Genomic DNA, 23,535 nt, shown 5'->3' on the forward strand with positions numbered 1-23,535 from the left:
GCATAGACCACGACTTTCTAACTTCTTTGATCAGTAGTATGCCCCGCCGCATTGAAGCCTGCTTTGCTGCCCATGGTGACTTGACAAAATACTAACTGTTCACCCTGCGTTTGAATCTGGAGTTATGTTCTGCTAATATTCACATTTAATACGTGAGTGATGAGTGAAAACCCATTACAATCTTTAAATTCTCAATAATTTCTGGTTGTACTTTATGTTTCGCTTGTATTCATTGAAGGGGAACTTTACGGATAGTTTGTCCGTCACACAAGCATTCAGACTCCCTCACAGAGGCTCATGACGCTGTTTGTATTTGAAAGGACCGGCGGTATCTCGATTGCATTCATTCATACAAGACAGTGAACTCAAAGCGGGTTTTAGAAATACTTTGTGAGGGCTATGTGTGTACCTTGGTGAAAAGCACAAGGGACAGGGTTCAGTGGGTACTCGCAATCCTTGTGGTATTGATAGGGTCGTCTTACCTGACGTTGTCCGGAAAACAGGGAAGCTTGGCAACAAATGCTTCTCCAATGTCTAGAGTCTGAAGGTCTGTCTTCACAGGTACGTGGTCAGTTTTGCCGTCAGCACTCATGTGGTATATCTTGACACGCACAATGTTACACTGTAATGGTGGGTACGGGTTAAGGGACGCGTCTTACGGACGTATCGTGTTTTGCCATGTTTGGGACATGACATTCGGGCATTTGCAACAATGTGTAGATATCTGTATAGTGTCTGGATATCTGTACAGTGTGTGGAAATCTGTACAGCATGTGGAAATGTTTACAACACGTTGGTATCTATACAACATGTGGATATCCTGCATAGGATGTGGATAACTGCACAGTGTGTGGAATCTGTACATCATGTGGAAACTGTACAGTGTTGAAACTGAACAGCATGTGGAAATCTGTACAGTGTGTGGAAACTGCACAGCATGTGGAAATCTTACAACATATGGTATCTGTACAACATGTGGATATCTGCATAGGATGTGGATATCCCACACATGTGGAAATCCTCGGCATAATTTCCCATATTTGTACAGCATGTGGATATATATACATGCATGGTGATCTGTAACGATATGTGGATATATGTACACATGATGACATCCTGGTACAACATGTGAATATCCATCAGTATGGGCAACCCATCCAGCACAGTGAGAAGGTACAGCATAGTGGGAAGGCACAGACATGAGAAGAGCATAGTGGCACAGTAGTGAGAAGGCACAGCATAGTGAGAAGGCACAGCAAGGGAAGCAGACAGTGAGAAGGCACACAGTGAGAAGGCACAAGCATAGTGAGAAGGCACACAGTGGGAAGAGACATAGTGAGAAGGCACAGCACAGTGAGAAGGTACAAGACAGTGAGAAGGCACAGCAGTGAGAAGGCACAGCACAGTGAGAAGTGAGAAGGCACAGCATAGTGAGAAGGAACACAGTGAGAAGGCACAGCACAGTGAGAATGGACAGAGATAGTGAGAAGAGACAGCATAGTGAGAAGGCACAGCATAGTGAGAAGCACAGAGAGTGCATAGTGAGAAGGCACAGCACAGTGAGAATGGCACAGACAGTGAGAATGGCAGTGAGACATGAGTACACACAGTGAGAAGGTACAGCAGACAGTGAGACAGGCACAGACATATGAGAAGAGACAGTGAGACACACAGACATAGAGAGAAGAGACAGACAGACACAGTGAGAATGACACAGCACAGTGAGAACAGACAGAGACACAGCACAGCATAGTGAGAATGTGAGACACAGCAGAAGGCACAGCACAGTGAGAAGGTACAGCATAGTGAGAAGGCAGCAGAGCAGAATGCACAGCATAGTGAGAAGCACAGACAGGAGAAGGCACAGACAGTGAGAAGGTAGAGACAGTGAAGAATGAAGGTACAGCATAGTGAGAAGGCACAGCATATGAGAAGGTACAGCATAGTGAGAAGGTACAACATAGTGGAGAAGGTAGAGCATAGTGAGAATGGTACAGCATAGTGAGAAGGTACAGCATAGTGAGAATGGTAGTAATGGCATAGTAAGAAGAAAGGAAAGACATAGTGAGAATGGTACAGCATAGTGAGAAGGTACAGCATAGTGAGAAGGTACAGCATAGTGAGACGAAGGCACAGCATAGTGAGAAGGTACAGCATAGTGAGAATGGTACATAGTGAGAAGGTACAGCATAGTGAGGAAGCATAGTGGAGAAGCATAGTGAGAAACAGTGAGAAGGCACAGCATAGTGAAAAGGTATAGAAGGTACAGCATAGTGGGAAGGTACAGCATAGTGAGAAGGTAGAGCATAGTGGGAAGGTACAGCATAGTGAGAAGGTACAGCATAGTGAGAATGGTACAGCATAGTGAGAAGGTACAGCATAGCATGGAGAAGGTACAGCATAGTGAGAAGGTACAGCATAGTGAGAAGGAATAGTGGGAAGGTACAGCATAGTGAGAATGGTACAGCATAGTGGAAAAGGTACAGCATAGTGGAGCATAGTGAGAATGGTACAGCATAGTGAGAATGGTACAGCATAGTGAGAAGGTACAGCATAGTGAGAATGGTACAGCACAGTGAGAAGGTACAGCAGCATAGGAAGAAGGAGAATGGTACATAGTGAGGAAGGTACAGCATAGTGAGCATGGTAACAGCACAGTGAGAATGGTACAGTGGATATTGTGGTATAATCATAGCACATGTATAATCACAATATGTGTATGCAATCACGGGAAACAGCTGGTTCAGTTTCATACAATCCTTAAACACAGTCAGTTGCCTGCTGACTGATTCCCGGATTGCCTGTTTTGGGAACTGGATCCTTCATGCAAGGATCTACACCAGGCACGGGTCACGTTTTAATCCTCTTTGATAACAATTCCTGATATTATATGCAATTTTGATTTTTCTGATTTCGGTATTTGATTGTAACTTTATTCCTTTTTAAGTAACTTGGTAGTGATACATACCCTACCTGGCATTCAATGTTGGAGTGAACGATTCATTTAGGATCTTTGTTCTACTAAACGTGCTTCAAAATTGAACAAGGTAAAAGGCCTTTTTCTTAAATGTTTACAATGTTTTGTCATCGTATGGGAAATATAGCGTCGATTATTAGGAAAACTCAGGAATGTGTCCTGAGAGAGAGAGTGAGTGAGGCTGAGAGAGAGATCCAGTCTTTTATAGACAAGTTCCCTATAGATGCCATCACCCCAACCAATTATCTATAGTTGTCACAACCCCACCTATAGATGCCATCACCCCAACCAATTGTCTATAGTTGTCACAACCCCACCTATAGATGCCATCACCCCAACCAATTGTCTATAGTTGTCACAACCCCACCTATAGATGCCATCACCCCAACCAATTGTCTATAGTTGTCACAACCCCACCTGATGCCATCACCCCAACCAAATGTCTATAGTTGTCACAACCCCACCTGATGCCATCACCCCAACCAATTGTCTATAGTTGTCACAACCCCACCTGATGCCATCAACCCAACCAATTGTCTATAGTTGTCACAACCCCACCTATAGATGCCATCACTCCAACCAATTGTCTATAGTTGTCACAACCCCACCTGATGCCATCACCCCAACCAATTGTCTATAGTTGTCACAACCCCACCTATAGATGCCATCACCCCAACCAATTGTCTATAGTTGTCACAACCCCACCTGATGCCATCACCCCAACCAATTGTCTATAGTTGTCACAACCCCACCTGATGCCATCACCCCAACCAATTGTCTATAGTTGTCACAACCCCACCTGATGCCATCACCCCAACCAATTGTCTATAGTTGTCACAACCCCACCTATAGATGCCATCACCCCAACCAATTGTCTATAGTTGTCACAACCCCACCTGATGCCATCACCCCAACCAATTGTCTATAGTTGTCACAACCCCACCTATAGATGCCATCACCCCAACCAATTGTCTATAATTGTCACAACCCCACCTGATGCCATCACTCCCAACCAATTGTCTATAGTTGTCACAACCCCACCTATAGATGCCATCACTCCCAACCAATTGTCTATAGTTGTCACAACCCCACCTGATGCCATCACCCCAACCAATTGTCTATAGTTGTCACAACCCCACCTGATGCCATCACCCCAACCAATTGTCTATAGTTGTCACAACCCCACCTATAGATGCCATCACCCCAACCAATTGTCTATAGTTGTCACAACCCTACCTGATGCCATCACCCCAACCAATTGTCTATAGTTGTCACAACCCCACCTATAGATGCCATCACCCCCAACCAATTGTCTATAGTTGTCACAACCCCACCTGATGCCATCACTCCCAACCAATTGTCTATAGTTGTCACAACCCCACCTGATGTCAATAACTCCCACCATCAATCACCCCAACCAATTGTCTATAGTTGTCACAACCCCACCTATAGATGCTATCACCCTAACCAATTATCTATAGTTGTCACAACCCCACCTATAGATGCTATCACTCCCAACCAATTGTCTATAGTTGTCCAAACCCCACCTATAGATGCCAATCACTCCCAACCAATTGTCTATAGTTGTCACAACCCCACCTATAGATGCCATCACCCCAACCAATTGTCTATAGTTGTCACAACCCCACCTGATGCCATCACCCCAACCACAATTGTCTATAGTTGTCACAACCCCACCTGATGCCATCACCCCAACCAAATGTCTATAGTTGTCACAACCCCACCTGATGCCATCACCCCCAACCAATTGTCTATAGTTGTCACAACCCCACCTTGATGCCATCAACCCAACCAATTGTCTATAGTTGTCACAACCCCACCTATAGATGCCATCACCCCCAACCAACTGTCTATAGTTGTCACAACCCCACCTGATGCCATCACTCCCAACCAATTGTCTATAGTTGTCACAACCCCACCTATAGATGCCATCACCCCAACCAATTGTCTATAGTTGTCACAACCCCACCTGATGCCATCAGCCCAACCAATTGTCTATAGTTGTCACAACCCTACCTGATGCCATCACCTCCAACCAATTGTCTATAGTTGTCACAACCCCACCTGATGCCATCACTCCCAACCAATTGTCTATAGTTGTCACAACCCCACCTATAGATGCCATCACCCCAACCAATTGTCTATAGTTGTCACAACCCCACCTGATGCCATCACCCCAACCAATTGTGTGTATAGTTGTCACAACCCCAACCTATAGATGCCATCACCCCAACCAATTGTCTATAGTTGTCACAACCCCACCTGATGCCATCACCCCAACCAACTGTCTATAGTTGTCACAACCCCACCTGATGCCATCAATTCCCAACCAATTGTCTATAGTTGTCACAACCCCACCTATAGATGCCATCACCCCAACCAATTGTCTATAGTTGTCACAACCCCACCTGATGCCATCACCCCAACCAATTGTCTATAGTTGTCACAACCCCACCTGATGCCATCACCCCAACCAATTGTCTATAGTTGTCACAACCCCACCTATAGATGCCATCACTCCCAACCAATTGTCTATAGTTGTCACAACCCCACCTATAGATGCCATCACTCCCCAGCCAATTGTCTATAGTTGTCACAACCCCACCTGATGCCATCACTCCCAACCAATTGTCTATAGTTGTCACAACCCCACCTATAGATGCCATCACTCTCAACCAATTATCTATAGTTGTCACAACCCCACCTATAGATACCATCACTCCCAACCAATTGTCTATAGTTGTCACAACCCCACCTATAGATGCCATCACTCCCAACCAATTGTCTATAGTTGTCACAACCCCACCTGATGCCATCACCCCAACCAATTGTCTATAGTTGTCACAACCCCACCTGATGCCATCACCCCAACCAATTGTCTATAGTTGTCACAACCCCACCTGATGCCATCACCCCAACCAATTGTCTATAATTGTCACAACCCCACCTGATGCCATCACCCCAACCAATTGTCTATAGTTGTCACAACCCCACCTATAGATGCCATCACCCCAACCAATTGTCTATAGTTGTCACAACCCCACCTGATGCCATCACCCCAACCAATTGTCTATAGTTGTCACAACCCCACCTGATGCCATCACCCCAACCAATTGTCTATAGTTGTCACAACCCCACCTGATGCCATCACCCCAACCAATTGTCTATAGTTGTCACAACCCCACCTGATGCCATCACCCCAACCAATTGTCTATAGTTGTCACAACCCCACCTGATGCCATCACCCCAAACCAATTGTCTATAGTTGTCACAACCCCACCTATAGATGCCATCACCCCAACCAATTGTCTATAGTTGTCACAACCCCACCTATAGATGCCATCACCGCAACCAATTGTCTATAGTTGTCACAACCCCACCTGATGCCATCACCCCAACCAATTGTCTATAGTTGTCACAACCCCACCTATAGATGCCATCACCCCAACCAATTGTCTATAGTTGTCACAACCCCACCTGTAGATACCATCACCCCAACCAATTGTCTATAGTTGTCACAACCCCACCTATAGATGCCATCACCCCAACCAATTGTCTATAGTTGTCACAACCCCACCTGATGCCATCACCCCAACCAATTGTCTATAGTTGTCACAACCCCACCTGATGCCATCACCCCAACCAATTGTCTATAGTTGTCACAACCCCACCTGATGCCATCACCCCAACCAACTGTCTATAGTTGTCACAACCCCACCTGATGATGCTCATCACCCCAACCAATTGTCTATAGTTGTCACAACTCCCACCTATAGATGCCATCACCCCAACCAATTGTCTATAGTTGTCACAACCCCACCTGATGCCATCACCCCAACCAATTGTCTATAGTTGTCACAACCCCACCTGATGCCATCACCCCAACCAATTGTCTATAGTTGTCACAACCCCACCTATAGATGCCATCACCCCAACCAATTGTCTATAGTTGTCACAACCCCACCTGATGCCATCACCCCAACCAATTGTCTATAGTTGTCACAACCCCACCTGATGCCATCACCCCAACCAATTGTCTATAGTTGTCACAACCCCACCTGATGCCATCACTCCCAACCAATTGTCTATAGTTGTCACAACCCCACCTGATGCCATCACCCCAACCAATTGTCTATAGTTGTCACAACCCCACCTATAGATGCCATCACCCCAACCAATTGTCTATAGTTGTCACAACCCCACCTGATGCCATCACTCCCAACCAATTGTCTATAGTTGTCACAACCCCACCTATAGATGCCATCACCCCAACCAATTGTCTATAGTTGTCACAACCCCACCTGATGCCATCACCCCAACCAATTGTCTATAGTTGTCACAACCCCACCTGATGCCATCACCCCAACCAATTGTCTATAGTTGTCACAACCCCACCTGTAGATACCATCACCCCAACCAATTGTCTATAGTTGTCACAACCCCACCTATAGATGCCATCACCCCAACCAATTGTCTATAGTTGTCACAACCCCACCTGATGCCATCACCCCAACCAATTGTCTATAGTTGTCACAACCCCACCTGATGCCATCACCCCAACCAATTGTCTATAGTTGTCACAACCCCACCTGATGCCATCACCCCAACCAATTGTCTATAGTTGTCACAACCCCACCTGATGCCATCACCCCAACCAATTGTCTATAGTTGTCACAACCCCACCTGATGCCATCACCCCAACCAATTGTCTATAGTTGTCACAACCCCACCTATAGATGCCATCACCCCAACCAATTGTCTATAGTTGTCACAACCCCACCTGATGCCATCACCCCAACCAATTGTCTATAGTTGTCACAACCCCACCTATAGATGCCATCACCCCAACCAATTGTCTATAGTTGTCACAACCCCACCTGATGCCATCACCCCAACCAATTGTCTATAGTTGTCACAACCCCACCTGATGCCATCACCCCAACCAATTGTCTATAGTTGTCACAACCCCACCTGATGCCATCACCCCAACCAATTGTCTATAGTTGTCACAACCCCACCTGATGCCATCACCCCAACCAATTGTCTATAGTTGTCACAACCCCACCTATAGATGCCATCACCCCAACCAATTGTCTATAGTTGTCACAACCCCACCTGATGCCATCACCCCAACCAATTGTCTATAGTTGTCACAACCCCACCTATAGATGCCATCACCCCAACCAATTGTCTATAGTTGTCACAACCCCACCTGATGCCATCACCCCAACCAATTGTCTATAGTTGTCACAACCCCACCTGATGCCATCACCCCAACCAATTGTCTATAGTTGTCACAACCCCACCTGTAGATGCCATCACCCCAACCAATTGTCTATAGTTGTCACAACCCCACCTATAGATGCCATCACCCCAACCAATTGTCTATAGTTGTCACAACCCCACCTGATGCCATCACCCAAACCAATTGTCTATAGTTGTCACAACCCCACCTGATGCCATCACCCAAACCAATTGTCTATAGTTGTCACAACCCCACCTGATGCCATCACCCCAACCAATTGTCTATAGTTGTCACAACCCCACCTATAGATGCCATCACCCCAACCAATTGTCTATAGTTGTCACAACCCCACCTGATGCCATCCCCACCCCAACCAATTGTCTATAGTTGTCACAACCCCACCTGATGCCATCACCCCAACCAATTGTCTATAGTTGTCACAACCCCACCTATAGATGCCATCACCCCAACCAATTGTCTATAGTTGTCACAACCCCACCTGATGCCATCACCCCAACCAATTGTCTATAGTTGTCACAACCCCACCTGATGCCATCACCCCAACCAATTGTCTATAGTTGTCACAACCCCACCTGATGCCGATATGCCACCTTTCTCGTCAAGTTAATCACTTTAGGATACCTACTCAATATTGTCGTTATTAGAGTCAATAACTAAGACTAAGTTCCTCACTCAGTGTGCTGACACCACTCCTCAGCTCAGTTACTGAATTCGTCAGAAACTTCACGTGGTCCTGTATATGGGAAACGTCTTGTTAGGTGCGTGAAGTCGCCATGAATATTAACATTCTTCATCTCAGGGCAGATATTCAGCTTTCATACTTGCAAGGGCTAATTGAGTGACTGGCCAGGGCTGTCTTCAAAGTCACTACAGCTCTTTACACCGAGCTTCCCCTAACAGTGCATTACGTACGAGGAGTTGATCGTTTCTGTGGTTGATACCACTTGGCATTGACCCATGCATATGGTGAACAGATATACGTTCATGCTTCAGATCACATTCAAGTAACCCTCTTGTTACTGGCAATGTTCCAAAAACTGTAAGGTGACTGCCGGACAGACATACAACGACGAATAGTCTCACCATTCTGTAGTTGTACCCAGTTGTTGTTGAGCAGGTTTACCCAGTGTCTGGGTTATACATATCTTGTCACTCTGACTCCAGCCTGGTCGATGTGTGTACCTTCCGATACGTTCTCTCCATGTTGTTATATCAACCATTGTGGTCGACAAAATTCGAAACGCCCATGTCCGACATGTTTCAACTACTTGTGTGTCATATCTCTCTTCAGTTTGCTGATTTATAACATTTCAAATGAAAGCAGATGTGTTATGGTCAAGCACTTTGCAGGACGCATGCGCAATAATACTACACATGCCGCCAGACAAACATATACACATATACTACACATGCCGCCAGACAATCATATATACATATACTACACATGCCGCGAGACAAACATATATACATATATTACACATACCGCCAAACATAAACACATATCCCACGCGTGTAGCTAGACAAACATATATACATATACTACACATGCCGCCAGACAAACATATACACATATATTACACATGCCGCCAGACAAACATATATACATATACTACACATGCCGCCTGACAAACATATCTACATATACTACACATGCCGCCAGACAAACATATCTACATATACTACACATGTCGCCAGACAAACATATATACATATAGTAGAAATGCCGCCAGACAAACATATCTACATATACTACACATGTCGCCAGACAAACATATACACATATACTACACATGCCGCCAGACAAACATATATACATATACTACACGTGTAGCCAGACAAACATATGTACATATACTACACATGCCGACAGACAAACATATACACATATACTACACATGCCGCCAGACAAACATATATACATATACTACACATGCCGCCAGACAAACATATACACATATACTACACGTGTAGCCAGACAAACATATACACATATACTACAAATGCCGCCAGACAAACATATCTACATATACTACACATGCCGCCAGACAAACATATCTACATATACTACACATGCCGCCAGACAAACATATATACGATGTAGATTTGTCACGCGATTAGAAAAGCGTCATCAGGATGTTGATATGCATATAATAACAATGTTGAGACGTCAGAAACGTGAGCTGACCGTGGCTATATGGACCTGTATAAGAATTCCCATCTGAGGTGTGTCCCTAATGTTAGTCGCTCCATAGCACCCAACGTAAAGATGGGTGTGTTGCAAAACAAGAGGAGTAATGCAGGTCACTGGTATCCCAGCTTGTCACCAGCCGACGATTCACACACAACAGATTCACACACAGCAGATTCACACACAATGTTTTGTAATTTCGACGAGGGCCACGAATACCGATGACATTAATGCACTGACATGTCGACAGCATCATACCAGGAGTTGCTTCACGTGAACAACGGCAGCTGCTATCGGCCTTTTTGAATAGTAAATAATGTACTCGTGATTACAATGAAGTAAAAATCGTTAAATGGAGTCAGCATGGATTTATTTAAAATGTATATATGGAAAGGGATTTGTGGCGCATTTATCTGTTAATATATACTCAGCAGCAAAAACAACGTCAGTATGAATTCAAAATGAGATAGGCACTGTAATCAAATCATTACAGAAATGGACATAATAAGTGGATCAAAAACATTTTTGTGTACAATATCTTAACACATCAATGAATAACTCAGCACAATTTCAAGACATTACGTGAACGTTTGCAGTCCATTCAGACTCATGACTTCAATATCTACTTTGACCACCACGAGCGGCAATAACTGCAGCACAGCGTCTATGAATGGAGTGTACCAATAGATTTGAAGGCCATTGGCACCTGGAACCACACTCTGAGAATGGCCTGGCGCAATAAATCGGCTGTGTTCGGCCTTGGTATGACATTATTCAGTCTCCTCTGGATTTCATCCCGAAGATTTTCAGTTGGGTTTAAATCAGGACTAAGGGCTGGCCACTGCATAATGTTGACACCGTTCTGCTGTAGGCAGTCCCGTGTAGCTCTGGCAGTATGGGCCCGGGCGTTATCATGCTGGAAAATGTTGTTCCGGTGACGTGCGAAATGTGGTATGACGTGGGGTCTGAGCGCTTGGTCGATGTAGCGCACCGCTGTGATGCCGCCTCCTCTCCCTGGACCAAGGTTCTGGAACACCACAGGACCACTCTCTGGTTCAGGCCTATTCCACCCCATACCATGATGATTGCACCTCCCCATTAGTCTCTTTCCATAACACATTGGTCTGAGTAACGCTGGCCACGTCGTCTCCTTATTTTTGTTCTGCCATCTGCAGTTGATACGCAGTACCGACTCTCATCTGTGAACAGAACAGTTCTCCATTGCCTGTATCGCCAGTTTTGGTGTTGTAGGGCAAACTGTAGACGTTCACGCCGATGACGAGGGGTGAGGATAGGTCCACGGTAAGGTCTACGGCAGTGGAGGTTCCCGCTGTTAAGAGGTCGGCATACTGTGTCAGTACTGATTGCTCTTCTGTGTGTTCCCACTGTCTGGCGTGCTGTTTCGGATGCCTGCATGAAGGGATTCTGTACATGCTGTCGCACAACATGGCGGTCTTGTCGTCTTGTGGTCACCCTTGGTCTGCTAGCACGGGGGCGATTATTTGTGGTGTTGGTGGCCCGGAAACGTTGCTGCAGCCTGTAGATGGTCCGAACGTTGTCCTGGAAGTGATTGGCAACGGCTTGTGCAGTGTGGCCAGCTTCAAGTCTTCCTAGCGCCTGGTTTCTCTCAGCTGTCGTGAGTCGCGGCATCCAGCTGACGTTGTAATGTGAATGTTTCAACCAGGTTTGGGGGTGCAATTTATAGGGCTGGTCCTTGTGAACAGCACGTGCAGCATGAGTTGCATGAAAAACATGGAGAACACCGTACCATCTCCGAGATCAGGTTGCGTTTTTGAGACCATTTCCTGGGTTCCATTCTGAGTTTTGGAAGGAATGTCTTTGCTCAGGTAAAGTTGGAGATGTTGTCAAAAGTATACAATCAAAACATTAAATGAGTTTACAGTTATCCGTTTCTGCGAAGGAAAATTCCAAAGTGACGTTTCTTTTGCTGCTTAGTATATATTCAGGGTTGACCTTTACAGTTCTAACATGTGTACCATAAATACCTGCCTTTCAATGTGGCAGTTCTGTGTAATATAGAAATTTGTCTTTCAATATGAAATGTCTGTGTAGCATAGAGATCCCTTTCAATGTGACAGTTCTGTGTAACATAAAGATTTGCCTTTCAATACGACAGTTCTGTGTAATATACAGATTTGCCTTTCAATGTGACAGTTCTGTGTAACATAGAGATTCGCCTTTCAATGTGACAGTTCTGTGTAATATAGAGACTTGCCTTTCAATGTGACAGTTCTGTGTAACATAGAGATTTGCCTTTCAATGTGACAGTCCTGTGTAACATAGAGATTTGCCTTTCAATGTGACAGTTCTGTGTAACATAGAGATTTGCCTTTCAATGTGACAGTTCTGTGTTACATAGAGATTTGCCTTTCAATGTGACAGTTCTGTGTAACATAGAGATTTGGCTTTCAATGTGACAGTTCTGTGTAACATAGAGACTTGCCTTTCAATGTGACAGTTCTGTGTAATATAGAGACTTGCCTTTCAATGTGACAGTTCTGTGTAACATAGAGATTTGCCTTTCAATGTGACAGTCCTGTGTAACATAGAGATTTGCCTTTCAATGTGACAGTTCTGTGTAACATAGAGATTTGCCTTTCAATGTGACAGTTCTGTGTTACATAGAGATTTGCCTTTCAATGTGACAGTTCTGTGTAACATAGAGATTTGGCTTTCAATGTGACAGTTCTGTGTAACATAGAGACTTGCCTTTCAATGTGACAGTTCTGTGTAACATAGAGACTTGCCTTTCAACGTGACAGTTCTGTGTAACATAGAGACTTGCCTTTCAATGTGACAGTTCTGTGTAACAAAGAGATTTGGCTTTCAATGTGACAGTTCCGTGTAATATAGAGAACTGCCATAACTTTTCACAATTTTATTGACACGTGTATGTTTGTGCCTGGTACAGGGTCTGAAGATGGAGGTTTGGGTGATGAAGAAAGGCGCACGTGTTTTGCTCTTCTTCGCCGCGCTGGTTGCAATGGTGATTGTCATCAGTTTCAGCTACGTCTCACTGCAGGTACGTGGAACACAGAGAACACATTAGTATCGGTCAGATACCATCTACCTTACACCGAGTTAGATATGTCATTTCTGAAAGACACGGTCTGCAGTAATCTGTCAAAAATAATACTCGACTGTTTTAGCATCGAATCAACATATATTTTCTCTATTCTCATGGCAACATTGGGGCATTAATACGTAGCAGAAAGGTGAGTGAGTGAGTTAAGAATTAACGTCACATCGGCAATATTTCAGCCATATCGTGACGAAACAGAAAGGTTATTTCTGTCGTCTTCCAGCATACTACTCATAGCAAGTGTGGCCCTCCACCCGCAGGTATCCGTCGTATCAGTTATATCACGAAGGTGGGATTGATCAGATATCCTTCATCGACGTTTACCAACGCTTTTAAACATTAAAGTTGCAACACATACGTGAGTGAGTTCGACCGGAGTACGACTAACGTATCAATTAATTGCTACCAGGAAAGTAGCCCGTCAAGACCATGGAGTAGCCAACCACATAGCTGGAATTAGATCGCACACATATGTTTAAAAGCAGACATATGGCTGTCTCCGCTATAAGATCAAACATGGACGTACAAGCAGTTATGTAATCTTGTGATGTGACAGAGAGGGAAAGGGGGGGAGACGCAGTATTGCACTCATAAAAAGACTTTCATGCGCTGTGTATATCTTCGTCGTCAGTATGCACCTGCTAATGGATCAGAATTCTATTGCTGTCTGAACAGTTGTAGTCACCACCCCGAAACAATTCTCTACAGATATCACCACCCTCAACCAACTCCCTGTAGATGCCACAACCCCCCAACCAATCCCCTATTGATGTCACTACCCCCAACCAACTCTCTATAGATGTCACCACACCAACCAAAGCTCTATAGATGTCACCACACCAACCAAAGCTCTATAGATGTCACCAACCTAACCAACTCTCTACAGATGTCACCACCCTCAACCAATCCTCTATAGATGTTACCATCCCTAACCAACTCTCTATAGATGTCACCACCCTCAACCAATCCTCTATAGATGTCACCAACCTAACCAACTCTCTATAGATGTCACCACCCTCAACCAATCTTCTATAGCTGTCATCACCCTAGCTTACTCTCTATCGATGCCACAACCCCAATCCAACCCTCTATATATGTCAACACCCCCAACCAACCCTCTATAGATGTCACCACCTTAACCAACTCTCTATAAATGTCACAAGTCCCAACCAACCCTCTATAAGTGTCTCAACTCCCAACCAACCCTCTATAGATGTCACCACCTTAACCAACTCTCTATATATGTCACCATCCCTAACCAACTCTCTATAGATGTAACAACCTCCATCCAACCCTCTATACATGTCACCACCCCTAACCAACCCTCTATATATGTCACCACCCCTAGCCAACTCTCTATAGATGTCACCACCTTAACCAACTCTCTATAAATGTCACCACCCTAACCAACTCTCTATAGATGTCACAACCTCCATCCAACCCATTATAGATGTCACCACCTCAATAAAATCTCTATAGATGTTGCCACCCCCAACCAACCATCTATAGATGTCACCACCCCCAACCAACTCTCTATAGATGTCACAACCTCCGCCCAACCCGCTATAGATGTCACCACCCCAACCAATCCTCTATTGATGTCAGCCCAATAAACAGTCTCCTATAGATGATACCACCCCCAACCAATCCCCTATAGATGTCACCACCCCCATCCAATCCCCTTTTGATGTCACCACCCTAACCATCTCTCTATAGATGTCACAACCCTAAACAGTCTCCTATAGATGATACCATTCCAACCAATCCTCTATAGATGTCACCACCCCCAACCATAACCATGATATTATGAAAGCCAGTGTTGCCAAAATGTCATACAGTATGATTTGTAGGGGCGTCACCATGACAACATTAACATTTTGCTTTGTGTATATGTTTAGTGATCAGCCGTGTAACATACCACCAAACAAACAGGGACATGAAACATGTTTCAAATTTAAAGTCAAGTTCCAGGGCACATGAACAGGAACAGGAACAGGAACAGGAACATGCTGGATCAGTTGAGGAACACGTCAAATTATGTACTTCACTTCCATATAACTTACAGATTGTGCTCTTTTAACCTTTTCACACACAAATAATTACAGTTTCAACCATGTTTTCATTTGAAACATGTGTTAATATTTTTAAGGGCTGACAAAAAAAATAAGCACACTAAAATTCTGAAGAACGTGACAGCCACTGGCACTTTCTTTAAGTACACAGAGAATCTTTTGTTTCTTGTCGAGCAGTATCTTATAAGAGAATGATGGGAACCGGGTTCTTTTTCGTATTCTGTCTCCATCTTCAGCAAGTTGGTTATGGTACATATGACTGGCTAAGATGGCTGTGACACCGGTAGTGCAGCGTCTCCTGATGTACACGGTAGTCATCACCAGTAGAGGGGAGAAAGGAAACTGGCATACCTGTGGTTGTTGCAATGAAGACCCTTAGTTCAACTGTAGTTGTAAACCTGTCTCTGACCTGTACATGCTATGCCAGGATGTATTTTAAATACCGTAGTTGGTGCTGTATACAAAACAGATAGACTGAATATTTGGAAATCATATGCTTACATATCTGTCATATACAGTGGGGACGTGAGTGCATATATATTAATGGTAGACAATTGTTCCCAAAGTGTGACCCATCACACAATAGTACAGCAGGAACACAAGTGCATCAGAGAAACATGATTGCACCACCACTGCGCATGACTTGCTAGAGATCTTCAAGATTGCACACAGAAGAAGTCAAGCACATAGTCAGAATTAAAGATAAAGGAAGCTTATGGGAGCTTGGCGATTCCTGGATGGCAAAGTTGTCAAAGTGACTAGGTCACGAGATGTTGAAAAAATCACATTTGTTGTTAATATAGGTGGAAGCATATGTTCGATTAATCGTGCATGTAATCTAGAAGAATTCTGAAACATGCACAGCTGTGAGACGTGATGACACTGGCGTCTTGGTGCGCCGTTGTACTATCATACACTGGGAAGTATCACAGGCAGGCGTTACAATCACCACAGTGAACCATTAGCAATTCGTAACAGTTACTAAGAGATGTGATGTCATTAGTAATTGGAGGGCAGGGACAGAGAAACATGCTGAGTCATGAAGGTCTACATAACAAGTGTACATTTAACAACCCTAGTAGGTTGTGTTTGTTTTATAATATTCAGTCCATTATATGGAAGCTATGTCTGGATCTGATACTGCAATATCACGAACCTATTCTGACATCACATATACGTGTAAAAAAACAATGCTTGTTGTGTACATAAGAAATTGTAATGGTATACTCTACAAAACATGTAGTCGAGGGTGTTCATGGTTATTCTGTGCATGTTTGTCAGTTTAGATATAAAAATAATCACTAAAAGATATAAAGAAAGGAACCCTTAAAGGTTGTCTTTGATTTATTAGAAAACTTAAAAAGTCCTCCCTCCCCAGCCTCTTCAATTTGTACAATAAGCCATTTTATATCTTTGCAACATCGCATTTTATAAAGCAGAGAATCTGGTATCTACAACCATGATGCATGTCTTATATTTGTCTTTACAAACTAAACTAGGTGAGAAAATATGCGAAGTTGACGTGTTTTGGAAATTATCAAGCATGTTCATGTGACCGTGAACTTGACCTGTAACAATTTTCATGTCCCTGTTTGTTAACAGTTGGGTTGTATGTTACACAGGGAATCACTAAACATATGCATAAAGCAAAATGTCATTGTTATCTTTGATATATTCACATACTGAATGAACCCGCGAAGGTCCGGGTTAAAATGAACCTTTAGTAACCCATGCTTGTCGTAAGAGGCGACTAACGGGATTACGTGGTCAAGCTGGCTGACTTGGTTGACACATGTCATCGGTTCCCAATTGCGCAGATCGATGCTCATGCTGTTGATCACTGGATTATCTGGTCCAGATTCGATTATTTACAGACCGCCGCCATATAGCTGGAATATTTGCTGAGTGCGGCATAAAACTAAACTCACTCACTCACATACTGAATGTCTTTGAAAAGTCCTGGTTGCCATGGTAACGCCCCCAAAATCATAGTGTATGACACTTTTCATTTCACTATAAAGAAATAGTGCCTCTGAGCTCTGAACCTATGTACTTATTTTGTGTGTGTGTGTGTGTGTGTGTGTGTGTGTGTGTGTGTGTGTGTGTGTGTGTGTGTGTGTGTGTGTGTGTGTGTGTGTGTGTGTGTGTGTGTGTGTGTGTGTGTGTAAATTTAATTTGGCCCACACTTGACCTATGCACTTGAAGTTGTTTATTGTTTATGCACACTAGTTGTATGCCAGGGAGACTGATTGACGAGCATCAGTAAACAGTCTCGAGAAGTCATATTTAGTTACATAGCGGCATGACATAATGCATTCTGTGGTATAATTGAAAATGCATGGTAACCATAGAAACGCCCTGAATCCCACGTGTCTTGTACATGAAACATGAAACAGGATGTATAAGGAATGTGGCAGTCAGGGAATCTTGCAGACTGATTGTCATTAATACACGACAAAACAAAAGGACTACTAATACAAAATACACGATATACATCAGTCTGTTAACAAAGTTAACGCTTGTCACTGTCTGTTGCCCAACAGTATGGTAGGCGTCGCTTTAATATTGCCACCAACCATGCATGCACCAGACGTAAACGGTGGGTGTGAATATCAGGATGTCAGGGTGATGTGAAAATAAGGTTCTTTCTTGTAGCATATCAAGGGATCTGTTCAGATTTCATGTTTTCATGTATCTGTAACCAACGCATCTACCTACAACGAGAATTGTTCATGTCTGCTGTTTTGATCAACCGGCCGATACGTACACCAAGTAGTGAGAGGTGTCTCTGATTCTTCATGTATGTTGCAGTAGGAAGCTTCATAAATGTGCCTACAATTGACAAGATTACAATTATAGACTCTTGTAGAGGTCGATATCGGTTTTTATTGACCTGAGTAAACTAATATCGACCGAGCTTGCGAGCTTGAATGGTATTTGATAGGTATGTATAAAAGTGGAACTTTGCGAAGAGCTTCACAATTGAAAAGATAGTGAATCGCATTTTCGAATACATTTGACCTGTATAGTATTTAGAATCGAGCTTCCTTGAATAAATATTCCCATCTGCTAGTTTCGGTCATTAAGTTAGCAGTTATTTGATTATAAATGAGCTGTGTCATATTGTTGGTTCCTTGTAGACTGTAGTGTTCAGTAGTCCATTCTGTTGCACTTCTAAACGGCACGAATAACCACTTTAATATCCCAGTATTTATAATTGTCTTTCAGACAACCGTCAAATATGCCCACGCCAAACCCAAGTTGATCGGTGTCGAGACATCATCCAGGTATTCCGGATCCACGCCCCGTGAGGTACATATTATGAAGACAGCGACTCAACTGTGTACATTTTCCTTAAAACACTTCTCTCATCATGGAATTAGCATACGTGATGCATCACCAGCTGATGAACGTCATCAAATCCAACTTACAACATCCCCCGCACGTGTTCTGTCCATGGTGGAACATCGTGGTTTGAGGTACTGCGTGCACACACCACTGTGAGGGTTACACACTGTGTCCTTCATACAGCTCTACAGGAATATGTTACAGCAATACGTAAGCTGTAGGAACATTGGGGCGTTTCATTTTATGCTCAGATGGGTTGTTTTAATTTTGTTCGTAAATATTTCGTGTGGGTCTACTATTTAGTATCTGACTGTTTCAGAGGCCGCCCTGTATCCCCATGCAGATCCCGCAGGTGAAACCCCGGACATACAATAGAACGCAGCCTCCTGACGTCACTGTAGTCACCGCCTTTTTCAATCTGGGGCCATTCCAGAAAGGCACCGGAAGGATATTTAATTCTAAATTGTACATGTCGTGGTCAGCAGTGTTCACACATCTGCGAAATCCTTTCATCGTTTACACAGACTCGGTAGACATTGCTGAAAAGTTTCTCCAGATGAGAGCCGGTAAGGAAGGTACAACGAAAATAGTTCTGGTGGACAGAGAAAAGCTATGGTCTTTCGGATGGGTAGAGAGGATCAAGCAAATCTATTCAATCCCAGGATACCCAAAGTTCCACCCGAACACAGTCGTGCCCGAATACACATGTGCTCAACACGCCAAATATGAATTGACAGAACAAGCAGTTAAAAGTAATCATTTCAATACCACTTATTACACCTGGATCGATGTCGGTTATTTCCGACTGATCACTGAACGGAAGAAAGAGTTTGTTATAGTAAAACCCCCAAATTTTAACGAATCACGCGTGGCCATGAACCAAGTCTACGACGCGAACATGGACACGCCCCCTGAGACTATCTTCAAAGGAAACCATGTGTGGATTGGCGGTGGGTTTTTCTTCGGATCTCAAGACACATTGCCTTTGTTTATAGCAGATTATCGACAGGCCGTCCAACGCTATCTGGACATGTCCCTCAGCTGTACAGACCAACAGGTACTATTTTCAATGAATACGAACAAAGAAAAGCATATTGTTCAACAAAGAGTGCCTATTCAGCGATTTGTAAACGATGTGCCTGGTGACTGTTGGTTTTTTCTGGGATATGCTTGTTACAGGGAATTGTTACAGTGACGTGCAAAGAAACATATTCATTTTTTTAAATTCTAAAACCAAAATATACATTTTCATGACACAGAAGTTGATGCATATTTGTGTTATGTTATAAACATGACATCAGCGGGCTGTAAATCTCGTGAATTTCGATTTAACAAACAGAGGAGAGTTTTGCGGATCTGTTTCTTTATACTTCGGAATTTCTGATTGGGTTGGCAAAATCAAAACAAGATAATTTGACCAAGAAGTTTACCTTAAGCTTCCGGTATATCGATGATCTAATATCGTTCAATGACCATGAAATAGTCAATTGCCAGCCACTGATTTACCCACCTGAACTTGAAATCTCTCCACAAGGCTGTATGACAAAAGGGATGATTTCAACTTTCAACTTTGAGGTAAAATCAAGCGTGCTCTTGTTATCAGGATTTCAAAGAGCGTTATACCACTTTTGCTCACAAGTTGATTGATCAAGGTTACAATATTCAAGGCCTCAGGAAAGCTTTCAAGAAGTTTTAGGGTAGACATGTGGAGGAAATTTACGAATTTGATGCATCAGTGACAAAAATAATGTCTGATGCAATTTCGTGTGTTGACTTGTACCATACGTTCTCGAATTATTTAAAGGTCCGGGTTAGAATGTATCTTCAGTAATCCAAGCTTGTCGTAAGAGGTGACTAACGGGATCGGGTTGTCAGGCTTGCTGACTTGGTTGACGCATGTCATCGGTTCCCAATTGCGCAGATCGATGCTCATGCTGTTGATCACTGGTTTGGGTGGCCCAGACTCGATTATTTACAGACCGCCGCCATAAGGCTGAAATATTGCTGAGTGCGGCGTAAAACTAAACTCACTCACTCGAATTATTTCAGATGAACAAATGACTAGACTTAGCATATGTTTATGAACGGGTGCCACAGGTGGGCCAGGATACGCTCACCTTTTCGCGAACACCTGGTATCATCACTCTTTCATAGTGAGTCATAAACACATGCTCTGTCATCATATCGCAACGTGACAATCACTGGATTGTCTGGCACTGACTCGATTTGTTTACAAGCATCATCATACAGCTGTAATACTGCTGAAACAGATGTATACCCATGATATAGTCACAACTGTACAATCGACTCTGTGTTTTAGCAGATATATCTTATGGACGTGTACAGGGTTTTGCCGCTTCTATTTCATATGTTGTTGTTGCATAATAATCACAAATATTTTCTATACGCCAGTCAAGGTGTGTCTGGTGACATTTGCTTCACACGAGTTGACGACGTGATCTACACGACGGGGACTGTAACAATACGTAACAGTCGGGGGATGTATCTTCACGCATATTCAATAACAAGAGTGTTCCGGCGTTAAACAATATATTAGGGTATCATTCATCCTACCTCCTAGACACCCGTGAAGATCCGGGTTAGAAGTGATCTTCAGTAACCCATGCTCGTCGTAAGATGGGATCGGGTGGTGAGACTCGCGGACTTGGTTGACACATGCCATCGTATCCCAGTTGCGTAGATTGATGTTCATGCTGTTGATCACTAGATTGTCTGGTGAAGACTCGATTATTTACAGATTGCCGCCATATAGCTGTAATATTGCCGAGTGTGGCGGAAAGCTAAACTCAAACTTTTTCCTATAATGCCAAACTTCACATAGATAGCAGCAAGCGTTATCCAATGTATCATGTTGACGGCATTACACTTGCTGCTGTAGAGAATGGTATTGTTTCTGTAAACATGGTATCAATCCAAGGGAGGTAAGTTACTCTCAGTGTATTGTAACAAATAAACAATACACGACATAGATCCTCGAGGAAACATGTGTTGTTTTGATCTGCAATATGGGGAATATTGCTAAAAGTGGCGTAAAACCATACTCACTCACTCACATATCGCTCTGGGTCGATCTTTGTTGCATTGAAGTCGGCAGTGAAGATTGCCCAATGCTCACTCACGGACCCAATATAGGAGTGAGTGAGTGAGTGAGATTAAGTTTATAGTCATATCGGCAGTATTTCAGTCTCATCGTGACTAAAACTAGTTATAAATTCATGATAAATGCAGTTAATTTTTAAAAACCTGTCGACGATGGATAGTAAAAATAAATAGACTATCACTGAAACAAGAATTAAAACTGGCATTTATCTCTAAATTTGATAGCAATCAGGACAACACAATATTTAAGAAAACCGGGCTGAGTATCGCCAGCAACTGAAAGTTGATCACCATACTTGGGACCATGTGGACTTGAAGTGCTTTGCTATCTACATGGACCCTAGCTGGATTTACACCGTCTCTTCAATCCCTGGCGACTGTACTTAGCTGTTTTAGCCATCATTTAAAACATAAAAATACTACGATTAAAAGTTCGGTAGAGCAAAATTGACCTTGAAGGTTGAGGGACTTACGTACGTACTCAGGAGGACAATAATGTTACAATACTTTATCCCTTCGAGAATACAGCCACTAACAATCTCGGTTGCTAATTCTACCGATTATAAAATGCCATGTGTCTATGTACAGCATTATCAATCAAAATTTGTGCAATAATTCAATTTCTTTTTAAAAACCAAGACTCTAAGAATTAAAAATGAACTTACGTTAAAATTATCCTTCACGGAAGAAACTTTGAAATAGTTATCTTTTGTGATGAAAAAATCAACACAGTCAAGCAGGACATGCTTGACCGTGATTCTTTCATCACAAGACTTTGTGTGCTGGCGATTAGGTGCCTGATTCTGAGGGTGTGAGTTCGAATCCCAAATGGTACTCAACCCAACAAAGGTACTTAGAAACTGTACTTTACTAAGAAAGTGTAATCCCAAATATAACATATGTTACGTTTGACCACTTTCTAAATGGCATTATGTAATCATAGTTTTCGGCCGTGGGAACGGTGCCAATTTACATTTATCAGAGGAGCACACGAAGTCCGCAGTCTAGACTACCAGTTGTCCGACTTCCATTTTGTGGAAGTCGCGGTGGCTGAGCGGGTAAGGCGGTCATCGGTTCCCATTGTGTTGAAGGTATTGGCATTTTTTGTTGAAGAAGTGCATGACATGTGACTTTGAAGTTGAATTGAGTTTGAATTGAGTATAGGCGTGTTAAGAACTGAGCAAAGTATTTGGAAACTACAAACAGAATACAAGACAAATCTTATGGATAACAACTTCTTGGTTTACTTTTCACAACGTTTCTGGGCTAGTTCTTGCCCCTTCTTCAGGTAAAGGCCTTTGAAGAATTTTATCAACAGAAGTTCTAAAGGATCCAAGACAAAGCTTTAAACCTTGGTGGTAGACATAATCTATTAGTTTCAGCAACAATACCATCTGAAACAGGTGATATATTTTTTACTCAATTTGTTATTTGAACTGT

The 23,535-nt window shown here is 43.2% G+C and overlaps 1 protein-coding gene and 1 long non-coding RNA gene across 2 annotated transcripts; both read left to right on the forward strand.

Annotated features, from left to right (window-relative positions):
• Window positions 1-482: 482 nt before the first annotated feature.
• On the forward strand, window positions 483-18,877 carry LOC124260864. The gene is made up of 4 exons (XR_006894198.1): window positions 483-561; window positions 2,948-3,047; window positions 13,385-13,495; window positions 18,856-18,877. It is a non-coding gene; the product is annotated as an uncharacterized LOC124260864 (long non-coding RNA).
• Window positions 18,878-18,890: 13 nt separating this feature from the next.
• LOC124260855 lies at window positions 18,891-20,170 on the forward strand. The gene is made up of 2 exons (XM_046695178.1): window positions 18,891-18,939; window positions 19,295-20,170. Exon 2 carries the CDS (start codon window positions 19,313-19,315, stop codon window positions 20,168-20,170), a length of 858 nt encoding a protein of 285 aa, XP_046551134.1. The 5' UTR covers window positions 18,891-18,939; window positions 19,295-19,312.
• The last annotated feature ends 3,365 nt before the right edge of the window (window positions 20,171-23,535 follow it).

Source organism: Haliotis rubra, unplaced genomic scaffold (assembly GCF_003918875.1).
Source record: "Haliotis rubra isolate DU_JTF1 unplaced genomic scaffold, ASM391887v1 Scf119, whole genome shotgun sequence".
Classification (NCBI taxonomy): Eukaryota; Metazoa; Mollusca; class Gastropoda; order Lepetellida; family Haliotidae; genus Haliotis; species Haliotis rubra.